The sequence below is a fragment of the Vicugna pacos genome, chromosome X, assembly GCF_048564905.1.
Source record: "Vicugna pacos chromosome X, VicPac4, whole genome shotgun sequence".
Taxonomy (NCBI): domain Eukaryota; kingdom Metazoa; phylum Chordata; class Mammalia; order Artiodactyla; family Camelidae; genus Vicugna; species Vicugna pacos.
In genome coordinates, this window is record NC_133023.1 from 42,297,195 (window position 1) to 42,319,085 (window position 21,891).

Sequence of the window (21,891 nt, forward strand, 5' to 3'; positions counted from 1 at the left end):
ACCTCACTCCCACCCCTGCCTTGCTCCAGGCATTGCTGTGGAAATGCCCAGAGAGCCCATTCTAAATAAGGCTGTCCAGTCTACCTCTCAGAGGCTTAAGCATCCGTCCCATGCCAAAGCTTTTGAGAAACTTTTACAGGACCTTTCTGCCCTGACCCCGACCACAGATCCCCCTACCCCTGCTTCTTCTGCACTTTTAGCCCACGTGAGCTGCTCTGTCAGCAGCCTCTTGGCCACTTCTCCCCACTTCCACGCAAGCCTCTCTCCAGCATCTCAGAAAGGCCGGAGTCTGAATTCTCCAGCCAGCTATTGTCCTGGCAGCACAGCCGCCACGCCAGCATCCCCACCCAGTCGGCCAGCCAGCCAGCCGGCTGCTCCCCAGCCTTGCCAGCAACCCCCCTCTCCCCGTCCCTGCCCCGCCCCAGGGAGGACCAGGCTGGCAGCTGGGAGTCTCCCTGCCTGCTCAGCCTCCCTCTTTCCCTCCCTCTCCCTCTCTGCCTCCCTCCCACCTCCACCCGCCCCTGAGGCAGGGACTGTGCAAATCGAGGAGAGGGGGGACAGACAGGCCGGATGGGGTCCAGCTTAGCGCCCTGGGCTCCTCGCTGATGCCTTATCCAAGCTGGGTGTTCCCGGATTCTTGGGACCTAAATTTGTGTGAGCTGGGGTGGTTCCCAGGCCTAGAGGGTCCCTCCGGCAGGCCCACGGTGCCCCGGTTTTGCATCAGGACCCCCCCTCGGATGCTCTGAGCCACCTCCTCAACCCGGATCTAAAACCCGGGACACAGCTATCAGGCCAGCCTCTCTCTCCACCCCACCCCCTCTTTCTGGCGTCCATCCCCTCCCCAACTCCACCTCTGCTGCTGCCTCTGGCTGTGGACCTGCACCTCTTCCTCATCTCCGCCAGGCCTGGGAAGCAGGGTGAGCCTGGATGAGAGCTCCCCCAACCTGGGGCTCTCCCAGGCCATGGCCCGAGTGCTCCCAGGGAGGAGCCCCGGACCCTGAGCATCTGCTAGAGGCTTGGCAGAGGCCCCGCGGGGACCGTGTCTTCTGAGGACAAAAGGCGGCGGCCAGCAGGCAGACAGGGAGGGGGGAGGGGGGGACCGGCAGCCAGGCGGGCAGACGGGTAGCAGGGACCAGTGCTGGCCCCCCTCCCAGCTTGGCGGTGGCATGAAGATGGGGGTGGGAGTGTGTAGTTGGGGAAGCACCTGCCGGGACCCCCACCTGCCAGCTAGCTGGGCACCCCAAAGCTGTGTGCTGCCCACCTGGGGTTCCCCAACGCTCCCAGCCCTGTCCAGTGCACCCCTCTGGTGCCTATTTCCCCTGATGTCTGCGATGTAGACCAGCCCGGCTGTATCCACGGCAACAGAAGCAGGAGTGTCACTGGCCGCCAGATCACTGAGGGTCCCACAATGTGGCCTGGGCTGTCATTTATCCTGGATGAGACAGCTTGAGCCCCCTCCCTGGATTCCAAGACAGCCCGGCTGAGAGAGCCCAGGTAAGTAGTCAGAATCCCTCCACCGAGGATGAGGGGCTGGGACTTCTGTCTCCCCACACATATCTCACAGTCTCCATCACTGCCATGCTCTCTGTCTCTCTCTGACTCTGTTAAACAGTCTCTCTCTCTCTCTTTCTGCTCCATCACAAGGGCTACTTGGGCACCCAAGCCTAGAGAGTCCTCTAGCCATCTCCATCTTCCCCAATCCCAAATGTCCCAGGAAAAAGGGAACCACCACCTGTTTCCCCCGCACAGGGTCTGTTTTTATCACTATGGTCGCGTTTGAGCACGAGGCTGGGGTAATATTTCCTTGTGTGCTATCTGTGGAAGGCAAGCCCGGCCATGCTCCCCTCACGATGCCTGCACCCTGGGCAGGCTCAGCCTCCTGCAGCTGCCTTCTCTCCCTCCTCCTCCACTCTCCTTCAGGTTCCTTGGCCGGCATGCATGGTGCGTGTGTCTGTCTGCCCATGTGTGTGAGCAGGCAGGTGGGTAGACATCACAGAGAAGCTGCTCCCAGCCCAGACTACCCCCTATTCCTTTTTTACTTTCCTTCCTTCCGTCCTACCTTCCTTCCTTCCTTCCTTCCTTCCTTCTTTCCTTCTGTCTTTCTTTCCTTCCTTCCCCGTCTCTCCCCACAGGTAGCACAGACTTTTGCTCACTCACCACGGAAGATGTTGCTGTGATTCCCAGCTAGGGGGAGGAAGCCACTGTAGGGCTAAAGGGAAGGTGAGGTGGGGGTGGGGAGCACTTCCAGGCCTTTAGACTGCCTGATACCTCTGTCCGGGCAAGGACCACGCCACCCAGCAACCTGCAGGGACCAGGCACAACATGGCTGTCCCCACAGTGTGAGCCCCAGCCTCTATTCAAAGTTCTCCATCTCTGTTTCAGACACCCATGTTGTGTCTGGGACCCCTCCGCCCCACATATTATGGCCTTGTGCACAGTGGCCAGTGGGCCCTATGTCTGGAGGTGCAGGAAACCCTAGTACATGGAGAACATGGATTCTCCAGGGACACTTCCCTCAAAAACTAGGTCTGCAACTTTTGTGAAAGTGTGCTGCTTATTGAACCTCGGTTTTCTCGTCTGTCAAAGAGACTGGTAACCCTTCCTTCACAGGCGTGTGTAGTGGTTAATGAGTTGGTGCATGTAAGTAAAGGATGTGCATAGAAGTGGTCCCGGAGCAATGTTGCCAAAGCTCATGATCAATATTGTTGCTGATTATTCATGATTAATATTATTATTCTTACTGTTGGTGATTGATTATTTGGTGGGGGGACTGGCCTCTCTTCTCCAAAGTCTTGGCGTAGATCTGTGGAGGGCAGCAGGTAGGTAAATGGGAGAGGAGGAGTGGAGGGGAGGCAGAAGCAACTCTATGGTGTTACTCTTTGTTTGTAAGGAGGAATAAATGTTGGCTGTGGGTAGAGCCTCTCACCCCCACCCTACTCCAAGCTCCTTCCCTGCACTTGCCCCCGTCTGTGCACACACACACATGCGCACACACACGTACACACACACACACACAGAAGCTTGAGGCCCTGTGAGTTAACAGAGACCTGGCTTACAGCCTGCAGCATTCCTGGCCCTGGTAACGTATGCGTCTCCTTGTTGAGGGGAGACTTGGCAAGAGTTTGGCTTGTGGTCAGTGGTTGGCAGGACCTGGAGACAAGGCTGAAGCTCCTGAGATCACAGGGCTTCAGCTAGAGCTGGGGTGTGGCCCATGCAGCAGCCAGACCTGTGGGGGACGGGTCCCAGGGAGTTACTAACAGAGCTTGGGCTGGAGGGAGAGTTGGATCTGCTGACTGACTTCTGGGTGTGGAGCTGTGGTGGAACACTGAGTGAGGGGTCAGTGGCTAGAGAGGAGTCCTCAAGGCCTGGAGAGGAGTTGGAGGAGGGGAAAAATTGAGGCCCAGAAGACCTCCTCTGTGGGGGGCAGGGATGGGTGGGGTTTGGAAGTATAGAGTAGACTTTTATGCAGAAGTGTTTGGTACAGAAAGGTGAACCCAGCCTGTGGTCCGGAGGCATATGGGCCTGAGTGTGGGTGTATATGTGCAAATGACAATGTATGGCTGTGTTCATTGTGTGTGTGTGTGTCTGTCTATCTGTCTGTTCGTGGGCACTGTGGCTGTGGATGAGTCTCTGTGTGTGTGTGCAAGTCACATGATGGTGTGCAAGTCTGTGGGTGTCTGGATAGAATTGTGTATGTTCAAGGGAGTGAGTATGACTTTGCATGTCTGTCTGGGTGAGCAAATGGGCATGTTTGATCCTGAGCCTGAGTGAGGGTGTGTTTCTTTGATCCAATAGGCCTGTTGAATGTCTAGCTGTATATGTGTGTGGCATCAATTTGGTTTTGGGTGTATATGTCAGATTGTATGTGTCTGTGTGTGAGGGTTTCAGAATGCCTGGGTATACATGTCCAACTAGGTGATTGCCTAGGTGTATCTTATTGTATATATTTGTGTGTGTGCATATAAGTACATCTAAGTGGTATGTTTGTAAGTGTAAGGGTGTGAGTGTATCTATGCATGTATGGGAGGGTATGTGTGTGTGAACATGCTTCTGTGTGGGTGTGTCTGTCATGCAGATGTATGAGTACGCCTGTGTGTGAATGTCTCTGTGAATTCTCTTGACTGAATTATATACATGCCTGTGTATGCACGTTTGAGTACATACTGTCTGTAGACAGACCTGTGGGTCCACATCTGATTGGGGAAATGTTACTGTAGTTGGTCACAATAGTATAAAGAGAACTAGTTGTGTGGGTAGGGGAGAGTGTGTGAATACGTGTTTTGTGCATGGAAGTATATCTTGTGGGTTTGCCTATGCGTGCACGTTTGATTATCTATATAGGTATGGCTCTGGGTGTGTATCCCCTTAAATATATGCACAAAAGGCTGTGTGCATAGGTAAATGGATGCATTTGTGTATATGTCTTATTGTGTTTGTGGGTACACTGTTGTGCGTCAGTGCATGTCTGAGTGTAACTACAGCTCATCATATTTGGATGCACACGTCTCATTGTGTATTTTGTTTGAATTTCTGAATGTGAGGGCGGAAATGCCTGTGAGTGGCTGAGTGTGTGTGTGTGTGTGTGCTAGTATGTGTGAACATCTGGCTGTGTGTGCATTTGAATGAACAGGTCCGTATATTTGCTTGTGTGTTCACACACATCTGAGGTGACGTGTGTGACTACATCTGTGGGTGCGCCTGTCTGAATGTACAGGTGTCTGAACTGTACCAGTTTGTACAGTTCGAATTATTTGCATATGTGTGTTTGTGTTTATCTACCATTGTTTGTTCTGGAGCATATATTGTAGAACAGTGTGAGTGAGTGTATATGCATGCTGCTCTTGGCCTGTAAGTGCATTGAGTGTGTGTGTGTGAGGATGTCTTTGCATGTGTGTGTCTGTGATGAGTATTATTAGTCCTACTTGTGCAGATGTACAAGGATGTGAGAATACATGACTATTCTCCCACGTGTGCATGAGTCTTCTTTTGTTTGCATAGCTTCTCATGTGGATGTATGTATGAATGTGTACCAGCGTACATGGTGTGCCTAACTGTGTGAGTGTGTTTTGTAAGTATGTTTGTGTCTCCATGTCTGATGTTGTGCCTGCATGAATGAATGATGTACAAGTCTATGTACCTGTGAATATGTTTGTATATACACGTGCCCAGTTGTGTGTATAAGTCTCTCTGTGTTAGAATGTCCATATATGAGTACACCATCTGATTGACGAGCATGTGCACATCTGGGTGTTTGTGTGTGTGAGTACGCCTGTGTGTGAGTGTGTGTGAATCTGCTTATGTGGCCATGTCTAGGGATGCATGTGTATATATTTAGGAGCTCACCTCTGTGTGTCATGTTTCTTCACTGTCTCGTTGGGTGTGATACAGAGTCTGCCTGTCAGTGGACATATGTAAGTATGCCTGTATGTACACTTGTGTTTGTGAGTGAACATATTCCTTCGTGGGCACTATGTCATGTGAATGCACGCTCTGCATATATGTCTGTGTTTGAGAATAAATGGATGCATGTACATGGGGCCAAGTGCAGTGAGAGTGTGCACTGCTGTGAGTGTGCCTGTGTGTGGGGATGAGTGTCGGTATTTGTGCATGTGCCTGTGTCTCATGGTATGCATGTGAGAGAGAGAGAGATTTCGCCTTGGGCCTGTGTAGATGGGCCTTATCACTGAGGAGGTGATAAGGAAGGGTGCTTGTGAGTCTGTGTGATGCTATGTGTACCCCAGCATGTATTTATGTGCAGGCCTGAGAGTCATTGGTACCCTGCTAGACCATGTCTGGTTCTGTGTGGACATCCTACAGGATGGCAAGCCATAACTCGTGAGCCATCTATGACCCCCTTCTGGGGTTTCTCTAGCCTTGACCATGTGCTGGGCTTTTGTGAGGATCTCAGGATAATTCCTGTCATCACTCACACTCAAGAAGTGAGAACCAACTCAGCCATAAAAAAGAATGAATTAATGCCATTTGCAGCAACATGGATGGATCCAGAGATTATCATATGAAGCAAAGTAAGTCAGACAGAGGAAGACAACTGTCATAGGATATCACTTATATGTGGAATCTAAAAAAATGATACAAATTCTATTTACAAACCAAAACAGACATAGAAAACAAACTGTGGTTACCAAAGGGGAAAGGGCAGGGAGGGATAAATTAGGGGTTGGGGATTAACAAACACAGATTACTATATATAAAATAGGTAAACAACAAGGTCCTACTGTATAGCACAGGGAACTATATTCAATTTCTTGTAATAACATATAATGGAAAAGAATCTGAAAAGAAAAAATATATATGTATGTATATGTATAATTGAATCATTTTGCTATATACTTGAAATTAACACTGTAAATCAACTACACTTCGATAAAAAATTTTTAAGAAAGAAATAAGAACCAATCATGACTGATAGCCTACTAGGGAAGGGGGCCTGTGACCTCTTTAGAAAAGCATTTCTCGAAACACAGAGACTTCTTTCCCATCCTATCCTGCACCATCAGAGGACCAGGACAGACTGGCATTGTATGGTATCTGGGGTCAGTAAGTGGTTTTCACACACAGCACTCAAATTATGCCATCCAGGCAGAAATCTTTCACTTATACATCCAGGTATAAGTGAAAAGTGAAGGTATATCCAGGTAGAGTGGCATATGTGTGTGTGTGGAGGGGGTGCTATATTTAGTAAGAGAGAGAGAGATTGAGAGAGAGAAGGGGGCTGGGTTGTCTGTTTGTAAGAGAGAGCCTGGGTGTTTCTGGGTAGGGTGTGTATGTGAGACATGTGGGTGTATTTGGGAGGGATGAGTGTGAATGTGGGTGTATGTAAATGGTGCATTTGTGAAGCACTATGAGACCATTGGCCTATTTGGGTGGAGGATGGTATGAGTGACAGTTTGGGTGTGGCTGTGTGGGAATATGTGTGAGGATGTGTATATTTGAGGAGTATGTGGGTATAAGTATATCAAGATGGTGCAAGAGAGAGTGGTGAGTTATCTGGATGATGTATTTCACAGTGTGGATGTATCTGTGTTGTGTGTATAAGAGAGATTGTGGGTATTTCTGAGTAGAGGGAGTGTATGAAGGAGTATGGATATGATGTGTTGGGATGGGGGGGTTCAAGTGTGGGTATATCTGGATGATGTGTAGGTGGGTGAGTGCACAAGTGTATGTAGGTGATGGAAGTGTGTGATGAAATATATCTAGATGATGTGTGTGTGTGTGTAAAAGAGAATTTGAGGACATGTAAGTGAGGGTGGGGGTGTATGTGAATGTGTATATAATTGAAAGTATCTATGGATAGTGTAGGGGGTGTATGTGGGTGAGATGTGTGTGTGGTGTGTGTGAGAGAGTATGGGTGTATCTGCATGGTGTGTGTGGAGTGTGGGTATTCTGGATGATGGTGATTAAGAGGAGGGAGCTGGACTGTATGTGTGTGTAAGAGAGTGTGTAGGTGTTTCTGAGTGTGGTAGGGATGTGGGAGCATGAATGTATCCAGCGGGAGGAGTGTGTAGGTGTATCTGGATGGGGTATAAGTGTTTAGGTTTAATTGGATCAGGGAGTGAATGTGGGCGTATTGGGGGCGTGAGTGGGTGTATCTGGATGATGTGTATGTGAGGTGTGGCTGTATCTGGATGGTGTATGAGAGAGTGTGTGGGTGTATTGGAGGTGAAATGTGTTTGAATGTGAGTGTATCTGGATGGTGAGTGGATGAGAGCACAGGTCTATTTGGATGGTGGAGTATGTATTAGGGTATATCTGGATGGTGTGTTGTTAGAGCATTAGTTGTGTACTTGGGTATGTGTGAGTGTGTGTGTATAACTAAATGGGGTGTATGAAAAAGAGAGTTTGGGGGGCATTCTGGGTGAGAAGTGTGAGTTTGGAATGTGGGTGCATCTGGGTGGTGTGGAGAGGATGAGGCCATTGGATGTATCTGATCAGTGGAGTTTGGAGAGGTGCACCTGGATGGCACTGGAAAGTGTGCGATCTGTGTGTGAATGCAAATATATCTAGGTGGTAGTGGAGTGTATCTAGATGATGTATGTGGGTGTGAGTGTATCTTAGTGGTCCACATGGGATGAAACTGGATGTTATGTGTATGTATGAAAGGGTGGATGTATCTGGCTGAGGTTGAGTGGGACTGTGTTTGTGTTCATGAGAGAGACAGAGAGACACAGAGATAGACAGAGACTGAGAAAGAACATGAGAAAGTGTGGGTGTGTATGGATAGGATTTGTGTGTGAGTGGGTATCTCTGGATTATGTATAAGTGGGTATCTGTGCATGTGGATGCATTTGAGTTGGGTGAGTGTATCTGGGTGGGGTGTATGTAAGTGTAGTGTCTTTGAATGGAGTGTGGTTCATTGTGGTCGTGTCTTGAACCATGTGTGAGAGAGACTGTAGGTGTGTCTGGGTTGGGTATGAGGGTTCTGGGCTGGGAGTGTGTGTGAATTTCAGTGGATCTGAATGTTGTATTTGAGAGTGTGGGTGTACTGAGTTGGGAGTTTACGTAAGTGTGGCTGTATCTAGGTGGAGCACCTGTGAGTGTAGGCGTCTTTGAGGTATGTTTGTATGAGGATGGGTGTGTTTAGATGGGATGTGTGTGAGAGAGTGTGGCTCTATCAGTATTGGGGGTGTGTGAGAGTAGGTGGATCTGAATAATGTGTGTGAGAAAGAAAATGTGCACCTACCTGGATTGGGGCGTGTGAGAGTGGGTATATCTAAGCAGGATGTGTGGAGTTCTCTCTGGGTGGTGTGAGAGAAGAGGTATATCCGGGTGGTGTGTGTGCAGGTAAGTATATGTGGATGGTGTGTGTGAGCATTTTGGTACATCTGGGTGGGGAGTGTATCTGAGAATGTGGGCGCATCTGTATTGGAGTGTGGATTTACCTAGATGGTGTGTAGATGTTATATCTGGGTATTTTGTGTGTTTGATAGTGTGGGTGTATGATTCTGGGCATGTTTATGAATGTGTACATCTTTCCTGGGGCAAGATATACCTTAGCTGGAGTGTCTGTAAATGTGAGCGTGTCCATGTTTGTGTATGTGTGACTGTTTTACCCCAGCGTGTCAGGAAATGGTTTGTGTGTACACATGCTTGTGCTAGAGTAGTGTGTATCTGTATATGTGTATGAAGTGAGTGTGTTGCTACATGTCAGTAAGTTGGATCTGCAAGCTCTCCAGCCAGACTCTGGGTTTGCATCTCAGTTCTGCCTTATTAGCTCAACTAAGCCCTTGTTTCTTATTGGTAAAGTAGGGGTAATAATACTCCCTATTCCATAGGGTGAGGATTGGATGAGTTAATATTTGAAAAGCGCTTCGGACAGTGCCAGGCACATAATGAGTCGTCTGTGCCATGTAAGGTGTTACCCAGTATTATAATTACCACGTGTGCCCATGCATAGGTGACAGTCTGTGTCTATCTGCCGGTGTGAACAGGGTCATTTCTATGTGCATATTTGCCACGTTATCAGTATCCGCATGTATGTGTGAGAGAATGAGCAGATCCCGTGTGTAAGAGTGTGTCTGTACATACAAGTGGGTTTGTAGTATATGCCCATTGTCCCAGTGTGTATGTAAAACCATGGGTGCATGAGAATGGAAGTGTGTGTCTAGAAGGTTGATGGAGAAGGTTTGGCCCTGTGTGTGTGTTTCCCAGCATACTCACAACTGGGCATATGAGTACATATACCTATATCTGGGTAATGTGCAGTGTGTTTTTATCTGAATATGTAAACAGGTTGTAGTGGTCAGGCTGGGAGTGTCTGTAAATATAAGAAGGTTGGTATTCAGGTTTATATGTGATGCTGTGAGTAGATGTGTGTGTGTGTGTGTGTGTGTAAAGGCTTTATGCCTGCATAGCCATGGACTAGGATGTGTGTATCTGTGTCACATGACTGTATGTGTAGATATGAATGAGTGTGTGCACCTGAGGGTTTGTGTCCGTCTGTGTTTATAAGCAGCGATAGCTATGTGGGTGTGTATGCGTGAGTCTGCATCGCTTCACATGCCTGCCTACCTCTGGGTGGGTAGCAATGAGCCTGAGCCCTATACCTGTATTGCTAGCATGTCTGTACTGCGTGTACATGTATGTGTGCCAAGGCAGGGCTTGTGTAAGACAGTAGGTTTTAATCTCTTAATGTAAGAGCCTCGGGTGGAGAAGGGCCTGGATCTGTAGGATGTGAGAAGGGCTTGCCCTGTGTCTGAATGTCAGTTCTTACATCTGTGCATGCATGACTGTGTCTGAAAGCATACAGGTCCATACGATTTGGTTTGTAGGTGTATGTGTCTGCATGTGCCCATGTGAATGGCGATTGTGTTGGTACTTAGGCCTGCATTTCTATAGATGGGGGTGTGCGTGTGTTGTATAAATCTTTGCATGATTTGCTGGTAGCTGGGCACCTACACACATACCTAACTCTGTGTAGAAGAGGAGGGGTGTGTGTGTGTGTGTTATCAGCTGGGATAAGTCTGGATGCGACTGCAAATTTGAATCTCCATGTACACATGTGCCTGTGTGCAGGTATCTGTTCGTGTGTGCAGGTGTGTCTATGCAATATGACTAGATGTGAATGTGATCAGCACACAGAGAAGGTGAAATATTAAGAAGAGTTAAGGATACTGGGGCTTGGTGGAAAGAAATTCCTTACATTTTCTTTATATTATAAAATTTGTGCTAAGAAAAACAAAAATGCCAAGTTTTAGGAGAATTCTTAAATATTGAATTTGTACACAGCTTTCAAATGAAATCTCTGCATTTTTCATAGCACACTTGAGCTCACGTCTGTAAACATAACTTTTTAATTCACTCATGCAAATTTGTAGTGGTCAACATTCGTGCCCACTTCTTCTGAGCCTTTGGTCATGACTGTTGAGTTATTTTATGGTCACTTTCATCATGATTTGGTAGATCACTTGGTGCTCTTGGTAAAAAGCCAAACAAAGCAAATGAAGAAACCATTGATACTTTGCTTATTTATTTGTTTTTTGGGGGGTAATTAGGCTTACTTGTTTATTTATTTAAGGGGAGGTGCTGGGAATTGAATCCAGGACCTCTTGCATGCTAGGCATGCACTCTACCACTGAGCTAAACCCTCCCATCCAACCATTGGTACTTTTGACACTAATATAAACTTCCATCAGTGCCTGCCACTTCTTGACCTTGGAAGGCATGTTATTGAAGGTAAGACCCATTCCATGGAGGTTGTTTAGGCACAGTTTGCCCCAATGTCCTCATAATTAGCTTGAATGTGTGGAATGTAGGGGCACAGTTCTGCAGGTCAGCAGAGCTCACCTCAAAAGCACAAGCTTTGGGGTCATCAGGTACCATCTTGGTGTCTCTGAAGCATCAGGTGCAGGTTTTAGTGTTGCATATGGCTGGTGCTTTCACACCATGCCAACCTTAAGAAGTGGAGTGACTGCTCATTCATGCCTCCCTTTTTCACTTCCCTTTTATAACTTGTTCTTGCCATGACGAGGCAGAGACCCAGGTTTTATGTTCAAAACAGCTACATGATCTTTTCTATCTCTTGGTGGTCACCATCAACAGGAAACCCCTTGCATAAGTAAGTGGCAGCAAATGGTCGAAGGGTATTTTCTCGCTAATTAAAACTACTTTCTCATCAATAATCAGAACTTGGATGATTCTTAGTCTTGAGTTTTGTGCTTCAAAGGTGGGAGCCTTCTTTCAGTCTAACTCCTCTTTTTCTTTCAATCAAATGTGATGTCGAAATTTCTTGTGACAAATGCTCACGAATTTTGAATCCAACAGAAAATCTTTATTTTGAGTATTTTTTAAAATGCTCTTTTCTCCTAAGTAGACCTTGTTCTACTCATCCTAGTAAGTCTTCTTTAGTATTCAACTAACTAAACATCACTCAGGGAACCATACTTGACCTGACTTCTTCTAAGCTCAAGTTTGGCTTCAAATCCATAAACCTTGTCGGTATACTTTCATATATATCTTTGAGTATGAAATTTTTGATGTCATTTTATTCATGTGCTCAAAGAGCCATTTGTTGAAGCCAGTAAGCATCAAATCTGCAAAGTGAGAATCCTTCACAAAGGAATGGTGAAAATTTTCCTTTAGCTCATAAATCCTTTACAAAATCCTTACACACTTAGGCTTAAAACAATAGAGAAGGGTGTACTGATTCCAGTGCTGCACAGAGAGCTGACAAGTGCCTTGAATCTAATTATATTCATCTGGCACCATTTACTGTGGCAGTTAGACCTTCAGGCAAACTTTTATAGGTGAGGGCTCCTCACTGAATGATTCCTGGCATTTTCAGAACAAATTCCAGCTGTAAACTTCCTGCTGTCACAACAGCAGCAGCAGTCCAACATAAAATGAAAACCCTTGTGATCCAACGATCTTGTGGGTTAGTGTCATCTCAGTGTCCTTTGACCTGTCATCAATGTGTCTCCTAACAGCAATAATTGAAAGTGATCCCTTTCCCATTTCTTTTACTTCATTGGTCTCAAATATAGTGTGGACAATTTGCCAGCAGACTACTAACATATGAGATTCTACTGAGCAAGCATCTTAGTTACTTTTTTTTTACTGGGCAGGCATACAACTTACAATTACTTGTTAATTGTATTACCCCATCACTAGCTGGTTGAACGCCATCTAAGAATGTTCTAACTCATCTCATGAAAGAGCCCAGTTTCTTAATTTGCTCTTCCAGATGCTTCAAAAAAATCCAAATCTTTCTCTGCATGATAGAGTGTGTTGTGGTCATTGACCAACCTAGCCTACTGGGTAACAAAGATTCTTTTGGTAACTTTTCCACACAGATCAGACATTTAGTCTGAGGAAAAGAAGGCTAATTGGGCAGCTGAATCCAAATTTGAGACAATCCTTATTAAATTGCTTAAATTAGGGACATTCTAGATTTTTTTTTTGGAGGGGCGACTACTGTGTTTGTCTTGTGAGACTCCTGAGGTTCTAGCTTTAATCAAAAAGTCCAATTTGATGGGAAAAGAAATATCTTAAACATTCAATCTACTTGAATATAAAGTATTGAAGGACGTAACATTGTAAACTGACTATAATTCAATAAAAAATAAATAAAGTATTGAAGGGGTCAGCAGACCTTTGTTCCTTCTGAAAACTGATTTTTTTCTAAAAACACAGTTTAGATCTGCATTTTCAAGCAGCACTCTGAGACAAAGCCAGAAAGCCCTAGAGTTCCCTTTAATGAATCAATTCAATTCAACCATAGGCAGACTCCACTCCTTTTTTGACAAATATTTTAATCTAAAAACAAGAGATAATAATTAATTGTGAAATCCCACCAAGGATCAGATTTGCCTAATTTTAAATACTAGAAGCCAGTAGCAAGTAAATCAATAAATAAGCAAGGAAATAATAAAAATGATATCGTTGTATTTAAGAGTCCTTATCTTTTAGGAATACTTACTGAAATACTTACAGCTGAAATGGTATAATAGATATGTTTCAGAATACTTTGAAAGTGGGGGAAGTGGGTGAGGTTGCAGGCGAAACAAGACCCTATGAGTTGATCATTGGTGAATCTGGGTGATGGTTGCACTGAAGTTCATTACAGGATTCTTCCAACTTTTTTATGTTTGAAATGTTCTAGAAGAAAAAGAGTTGTGTTTTTTTTTCAATAAAGAAGTAACCATCAAGGAAATTAACAAAATAGTTATAGTCTCTTTAGGAACACCTAATATTGTGTAACAGTAGTAGCACCAACAATGATGCAACCGTTCTATTTTTGTAGGAAAAAATAAGTTGTGGAAAAATAGGTATGAGAGCAAATTAAAAGAAAACAAAGCATTGTGCACAGATGGGCAAACCCAAAAAACCTCACTGATGAACAGTGGCAAAGTAATAATCTGATAGTCTGAAATATTTCAACAGGAAGCAATCCAAACATTTGCAACCTCGTTTCTCAGACGTCTGGAGCCCCCTCTTGCTCCAGCGCCCCCTGTGGCAGGTGCCCACCAGCTGGGCAGCTCTGCTTATGTTTCCACCTGTGTGTTCAGAAGTTGGCTGCTCTGTACTCTTGCATGGGTTTAATCTCTGGGTGTATACCTGCTGCAGGATGTATATGTCAAGTAAATGTATCTATGAGTTGTGAACAGGTTTGTGTGTATAAACACTCTGTGTGCAAGAGTGTATCTGTATACATGAGTGGCCTTTCTCTTTGAGTTTGTGCTTGTATATTGCTAAAGGGTGTGTGTGTGTGTGTATGTGTGTGTGTGTGTGTGTGTGTGTTGGAGCTGGTCTACTTTTCTGTATGTCCGTGTATGTCCTAGCACTTGTCCCACGTGTAAATATGCTAGGGTGTGCATATCCATGTTGGTGAGTGTGCCTAATCTATGTGAGAGGTTTTGGATCAGTTAGTCTCTGTGTATTAAAGTGGGTTAGAATATGCACATGTGTATGTATGTGAGCAGTTGTTTGCTTGTCTATTTTTTTCTGCATGCCAACAAATCTGTGGGTATCTGAGGGGCATTCTGTGTGTACATAGGTGTGTGCATATGCATGTGGTGGGATTCAAGTGCTTGTGAGCATGCTGGCGTACGTAAGTGACTGAATCCAAGTGTTAAGTGTGTATGTTTGTACATGTGATGATCTAGGTATGTTACTGTTTACATACCTGTATGGCAAGAGATTGTTTGAATTTGTGAGAGCATTTGAATAATCAGGTATATTGGGACAAAGGGTATGTATGAGTCTATGTGTGATTTGACAGTAGAGTAGGTTTGTGTGTGTGTATCTGTCAGGATTTGAGAGTTTGTATGTGTTTTTTAGGGGAGTTATAAATGTAGGTTTATAGGCCATAGCACATGTATGTGTGTGTGTGGGTGGGTGTATCTGTGCACATGAGCGATTCTCAGTCCTCTCATACCCAACACCCTGTTTTATGTAACATATTTTATAACACCCGTTTACTATCTGGATATGAAGTTCTTAGAGGATATAATCTCTGCGTATATAATTCAAAAGACAATCCATGTAGCATTTTATACAGTATCCATATTGTATTAATTCTAATATAAATAAATAAGAAATAAAAGTGATTTATAAGAAAATAATCTGTATTTCAACGTGGAAATGTTTGGGCATGACACTCCCTGGGAGATTCAGTGAATCAGAGGCTTGTAACATAATGAGTAAACATGTATTTAAGAGAAGGGGAAAAATTAGAAGTTGCCCCTCGTACGAAGTTCAGGAAAATGACAGGCAAAGGCCTAGGAGTGAGGTTTTCCGAAACAGTGAACAACTAAAAGGAAAGTGCTCCACAAAACAAAGTACAGTCTCCTCTAGACTTACGTGACAGCCACATTCCTGGATAATTCAGGGTCTATCCAATCAAGGGAACAACTATGTTTATCTGTGAAACAGAGTCAGATTCTAGGTTCAGTACATTACAAGTCCAAATCCTACGAGACGCCGGACATATGTTAGCTGTGTGGGACTGCCCTGCCAATCACTGGATGGCGGGCATCCTCTCCCAGGACCCTTAAATGTTACAAGGACGCACCCAGCATGGTGGCAACCAAAAATGCTCCTATAAATTTCCAAAATGTCCCCTAGGGGGCAGTAACACCTGTGCTGAGGACCAAGCACTGGTATTTAGGCAGGGTACCCTGTGCCTGTGTGAACGAGGCGATATACCTTCTGTGTGTGTGTGTGTGTGTGTGTGTGTGTGTACATGTACATGCACCACCTGTGCACGCCCTGTGTGTGAGCTGGTTGCTGTCCGTGGGTCTGCATTGGAATAACCCATGTGTTTGTGTGAGTGTGTATGTAGATAGATGTCTGTATCTCTGTCTAAGGGCATCTGGGCACGAGCAGGTATGTACGTGTTATGTGTATGCACACACATCCTTAGCCTCGGATGGTCCCAGGCTGCGGCTGCCAGTCTGTGCTCAGAAGAACCCTCTCCTCACTTTTTATACAATCGCCCCAGCTTTCCAGGCAACACCAGGGTTTTGTTTGTTTGCTGCTATTGTTTTATGGTTTTTGTTTTGTTTTATTTGTTTTGTTTTATTGTTTGTTTTGGTTTTCACTGAGACTCTGGGCTACACATTATCCACCTTCTCAGTCTTAGTGTGTCTCTCTGTGTCTCCCTCTCTCTATTTCCATCTTTATTCCTGCCTCTTTCTGTCTCTGTCTCTGCCTGTCTCCATCCCATCTCTAAATACGTCTCTCACTCCCCGCCCCCGTCTATTTCTCTACATCTTTCTGTCTTTCTTTCCTGGCATTCTCTCTCTCCTTCTATCTCTCTGTCTCTCCCTCCCTCTTTCTTTCTCTCCCTCTGTCTATTTTTTTCTATCTCTCTCTCTCTCTGTCTCTCTCGCTCCCTCTCACTTTTTTCTATTTCTTTCCTTTCTCTGTCTCACGCTGTCTCTGTTTCTGTGTGTGTGCGTGTCTGTCCCTTTCTTCTCACTTTCTCTCTTCTTCCTCTTTCTGTCTCTATTTCTATCTCCTCCTCTCTGTGTGTAAAGCTCGCTCTCTTTTCTGTTTATCTTCCCCACCGCCTCCCTCCCTCCCTCCTCTGTCTCCATCTGTCTCTCTCTCTCTGCTCCTCTCTCCTTCTCGGTCTCTCATGTGTCTCTCTAACTCTCTCTTACATTCAGCCTCTGTCTCTGTCTCTGTCACCTCTCCTCAAGGCTAAGGAGTGTGTGTGTGTATGTGTGTGTGTGTGTGTGCGCGCGCACGTGCATATTTACACACACCCAGCTTGCACCAGGTCCACAGATCTGTGGGAGCTCACCCCGTTTCTCCTAATCCCCTGTCCCGGCACCTTCTCGTGGCCCACTGGCACTGGCTCTGAGACTTTGGGGTGCCATAAAAAAAAAAGCCTGGCGCCAGGTGGCTGTGGCGGGCCAGGTTGGATTGAGCTGGGAGACAGTGCAGAGGACAGATGTTTTCCTGGGAGGGAAGGGTAGAAAGACATCCACCCAAGCCCCACCTCCTCCAACCTCAAGCCCAGCCCAGCCCCAATGGGAATTCTGAGCTTCTCCAGCTTCTGCCTTGTAGCCACTCCTTGGGGACCTGCCCTACTACCTTATCACACCCCACACCTCCTACCCTCAGCTTGCACACACCAGCACTCCTGCCTCTCCCCCAGCTTTGCCTGTGCCCTCCCATTCATGCACTGCCCAGACTGCTCTCTCAGCAAATCCTACCTGGACACCTCCAGGCAGCCCTCCCTGAGCCCCCAGCCCATCCAGTCCCTCAACCAATTAATTTGACAGCCTTTGACCAAGGGCGTCCTGTGGGCTGTGCTCTCCTCTTCAAGAGGAGAGGGTGTGAGTCGATTATCCCTACCCTTGTGGAGCTTTTCTTCTAATAGGGAGAGGCAGGCAATAAACCAAAATGTAAAAGTCAATATTTTATAATACCTGTAAATGGAATATAACCTTTAAAAATTGTGTGTCACTATTTAAATCAACTATACTTCAATAAAAACATTTGTTTAAATTGGGAATCATGATAGTGTACACATGTAACTTATATAATACTGTACATCAGCTATACGACAATAAAAATAAATAAATCAACAAAAACAACTCTAAAAACGGGAAATTATACAGTGCATTCGAAGAGAGAGATTCTAGGAAGAGAAATAAAGCAGGGCAAGGGTCACGGGGGTACTGTTACTTCTCCACTGGATTACTTCAGGGGCCTCCTAAATTGTCCCTCTCCTTCCACCTTTGTCTCACTTGGTCCCTGCTCCTCCTTACACTCAATCTTGAGTTGTATCACGTCTCGCTTCAGTTCAAAACCCTCCTGTGGCTCCCATCTCGCTCAGAGTGAAAGTCACAGTCTTCACCATGGCCTATGTGATCTGGCCTCGCCACCTTTCTGACCTCACCTGCAACCGCTCTCCCCTCACTCACTCTGTTCCACCCACAGCAGCCTCCTTGTTCTCCCTGAAATGCCCAACGTGCCATTCCACCTCAGGGCCTTTGCACTGGCTGTTCCCTCAGCCTGGACTTCTCTTCCTGCAGATAGCCACCTGGCTCACTCGCTCACCTCCTTCATGTCTTTGCTCGAATAACACCTCCTCCGTGAAGCCTTTCCTGTCCACCTCATATGAAACTGTACTTCCCCCACCCCTCACACTTCCTATCCCCCTTCCCTCCTTTATTTTTATTTTTAGGAACTTACCATCATTTGACCTACTATACTTTACCTATGTATCTTCTTTATTATCTAGAATGTCAGCTTCACAAGGGCAAGATCTTTGTCTATCTGCTTCACAGCTGTATCCCCAGTGCCTGGCACGTATTAGATGCTCAATAAATAGTTTTTCAATGAGTGGATACAAATAAAAATTTTTTATCAAAAATATAATGAAGAGAAAATTTTTTTTTTAATTTTTAAAAGGTGGGGAGGGTATAGCTCAGTGGTAGAGTGCATGCCTAGCATGCACAAGGTCCTGGGCTCAATCCCCAGTACCTCCATTAAAAAAATAAACCTAATTACCTCCTCCCCACAAATAACTTTTTTTTAATTTTAAATAAAAATATTATATTTCTCTTCATTATGAAGAGGGAAAAAATGAATGAATACACACAAACATACCTACATCTTTATATTCACACATACTCCCTACCTCACTTAAAATAAAAACCCAAGTCTTTGTCACAACCCTATACGATCCGGCCCCAGACACCTCTGTCAATTCCCCTTCCACTGTCTCCCTCGCCCACTCTGTTCCAACCACATTGGTCTTCCCACTGTTCCTCGAGCGTGCTAAGCACATTCTTGATTATAATTAAATTTATTTAACAAGTGGTTACCAGCATTAACAACAACAACAACAAAAACCCATGAAATAGAATAGAAACGAATGAGGTACATTACACATAGGATCGGTACTGTTTTGTGCAACTTTTGGCTCAGCTATATGTGCACATGCATGTATGTGTACCAGGCTGTGATAGAAAGTGTATTTCTTATTATGGGCGGCAGTCAAAAAAGTGTGAAGCACGCAACCTTTGGGCTTTGCAAAGGGAGAGAAGAGCTGCACCAACATCCCCATCCTACAGACCCACCAATGGAGGAAACAGGTAACTCAGGACATCCAGAGAGATGAAGCACCCTCACCCAGCAAGGAGCGGGTAGGAGCAGCAGTGGGCCAGGGGCAGGGCCTGACACCAGCCAGGGAGTAAGTGGGGAAGCCGCATAGACACACTAACACTGCCCTTTCTGTTTCTTCCTCACCTTTCCTTTCCACCTGTCTCTCACTGTCTCTTTTTCTTGTGTTTCTCTCTGTCTCTTTCTCTCTCTTTCTCTCTCCCTCCCTCCCCCTTTCTCCCCCTCTCTTCTTGTCTCTCTCGTTCTGTCTCTCTATCTCCTCTCACTCCTTCTCATCCCCTACATTTCTGTCTCAATCTGTATCCATTTTCTATCTTTTTGTTCCGTCCTTTCTCACTACGTCTCTGTGCCTCTGTGTTTTTCTCTGTCTCTCTCCTGCCCTCATATCTCTGTCTCTCTGTGTCTGTGCCTCCCCCATTATCCTCATTTGCAGGTGCAGCCCAGAAGGACAACTGATGGAGTCCCCCAGGGCCCATCGAGGACCGGACTGGCTGACCCCATAGGGTTGGGAGCAGCCCCTGCCCCTCAGTATGGCCAACACCACTGGAGAGCCCGAGGAGGTGAGCGGCGCACTGTCTCCACCATCGGCATCGGCTTATGTGAAGCTGGTGCTGCTGGGACTGATCATGTGCGTGAGCCTGGCGGGCAATGCCATATTGTCCCTGCTGGTGCTCAAGGAGCGTGCCCTGCACAAGGCTCCTTACTACTTTCTGCTGGACCTGTGCCTGGCCGACGGCATACGCTCTGCCGTCTGCTTCCCCTTTGTGCTGGCTTCTGTGCGCCACGGCTCCTCCTGGACCTTCAGTGCGCTCAGCTGCAAGATTGTGGCCTTTATGGCCGTGCTCTTTTGCTTCCATGCGGCCTTCATGCTGTTCTGCATCAGCGTCACCCGCTACATGGCCATCGCCCACCACCGCTTCTACGCCAAGCGCATGACACTCTGGACATGCGCAGCTGTCATCTGCATGGCCTGGACCCTGTCTGTGGCCATGGCCTTCCCACCTGTCTTCGACGTGGGCACCTACAAGTTTATCCGTGAGGAGGACCAGTGCATCTTTGAGCATCGCTACTTCAAGGCCAATGACACGCTGGGCTTCATGCTTATGTTGGCTGTGCTCATGGCAGCCACACATGCTGTCTATGGCAAGCTGCTCCTCTTCGAGTATCGTCACCGCAAGATGAAGCCTGTGCAGATGGTGCCAGCCATCAGCCAGAACTGGACATTCCATGGCCCTGGGGCCACCGGCCAGGCTGCTGCCAACTGGATCGCCGGCTTTGGCCGTGGGCCCATGCCACCAACCCTGCTGGGTATCCGGCAGAATGGGCATGCAGCCAGCCGGCGGCTGCTGGGCATGGACGAGGTCAAGGGTGAAAAGCAGCTGGGCCGTATGTTCTACGCGATCACACTGCTCTTCCTGCTCCTCTGGTCACCTTACATTGTGGCCTGCTACTGGCGAGTGTTTGTGAAAGCCTGCACCGTGCCCCACCGTTACCTGGCCACCGCTGTTTGGATGAGCTTCGCCCAGGCTGCCGTCAACCCGATCGTCTGCTTCCTGCTCAACAAGGACCTCAAGAAGTGCCTGAGGACTCACGCCCCCTGCTGGAGCACAGGAGGTGCCCCGGCTCCTAGAGAACCCTACTGTGTCATGTGAAGCAGGCTGGTAGGCAGACAGGCAGGGAGGAGGTCATAGCCACCAGGCTGGGGCCAACAGAGGGGAGAGGTGGGGCCTCATACCGGAGCCTTTCTTTCTGAGCTCCAGCCCCAACTCCTCAAACCACCTGGAATCTAGGCACCATTGCCAATACCTCCCCAGGGTTGGGGACTGGGTGGGGGACTGGGAAAGAGGCATTTCTAGTCCTGTGGGGCCTGTCTCCACCACCTCCTTCTCCACTTCTACAATCTCTCTCTCTCCTCTCTCTCTCTCTCTCTCTCTCACTCTCCCCCTCTCAGATGTGACAATTCAGAAAAAGAAAACAAAACTGAAAATGCAGGTTTTTTTCTACTAACAGCTGAGGAGACAGGCTTTCTTGCTTTAATGTCTCTCCTGACATTGTCCAGAAGGGGGAAATTTGTCCTGTAAAATAGATTTCCAGAGCTCTTATTGTTCCCTCTGCTCCCACACACCCTCCCCTTCCAAGTCCTTTAGCAAGGACTGGATGTTTAGGGAGAAACTGATCTGCTGACAAAAGGGACCGAAGAAGGTGCTGGGTCCCCAGGGAGCAAGGGCTGTTTAATTGCTATGTTGTGTGCAATGTTGTTTTAAGCAAACCCTGGTCCCAAGCCCTGTCTCCTCTCCCTCCCCACACTGTCCTGACCTCCCAAGTGTTTCTTGAACATATGTTTGAGAAGCCAGGAGGGGAGGGAGAAGGGCCTCTGTGATGGGCCCAGGTTAGGTGAAGAGCAGGATGTGAGCTACACACCTTGAGCTGAAGAGACCCCAGCTTGGCTGCACTCTCTTGAGCTGCCTCCTGGATCCCCATCCCCCAACTCTTCTTCCTGAGGATGGAAATCCACCCCAACCCCACCGGGGTCGATATGGGTGCCATACAGGCAGGAGCAACCCCCACATACACACATGAGGAAGTGTAGGGAGAATGTCAAACTCTCTAGAGTGGCTGAAACCCAAAGCCTGGGGTCAGAGTGAAATTCAACCCCAGAATTGTCTCCTGGGTTCACGCTACTCTCCTGAAGATGAAAATTCTTTGAGGGCCTTGGTAAGTCATAGTGGTATAAGCTCCAAGGCACTGTGGACTTGAGTCCATTCCTCTCTGACTTTTTTTTTTTGTCCCCTT

General features: G+C 46.8%; 1 protein-coding gene across 2 annotated transcripts; it reads left to right on the top strand.

The window, feature by feature from the left end:
• Positions 1–623: 623 nt before the first annotated feature.
• GPR173 (G protein-coupled receptor 173) lies at positions 624–21,062 on the top strand. 2 transcript variants are annotated; one of them, XM_006218274.4, is made up of 2 exons: positions 624–1,494; positions 19,532–21,062. In XM_006218274.4, the coding sequence occupies exon 2, from the start codon at positions 19,629–19,631 to the stop codon at positions 20,748–20,750; it is 1,122 nt and encodes a 373-aa protein (XP_006218336.1). In that variant the 5' UTR covers positions 624–1,494; positions 19,532–19,628; the 3' UTR covers positions 20,751–21,062. The 2 variants fall into 2 exon arrangements, with proteins under 2 accessions (XP_006218336.1, XP_072811876.1); XM_072955775.1 differs by lacking the exon at positions 624–1,494 and adding an exon at positions 7,145–8,802 and having other exon boundaries at positions 16,497–21,062.
• The last annotated feature ends 829 nt before the right edge of the window (positions 21,063–21,891 follow it).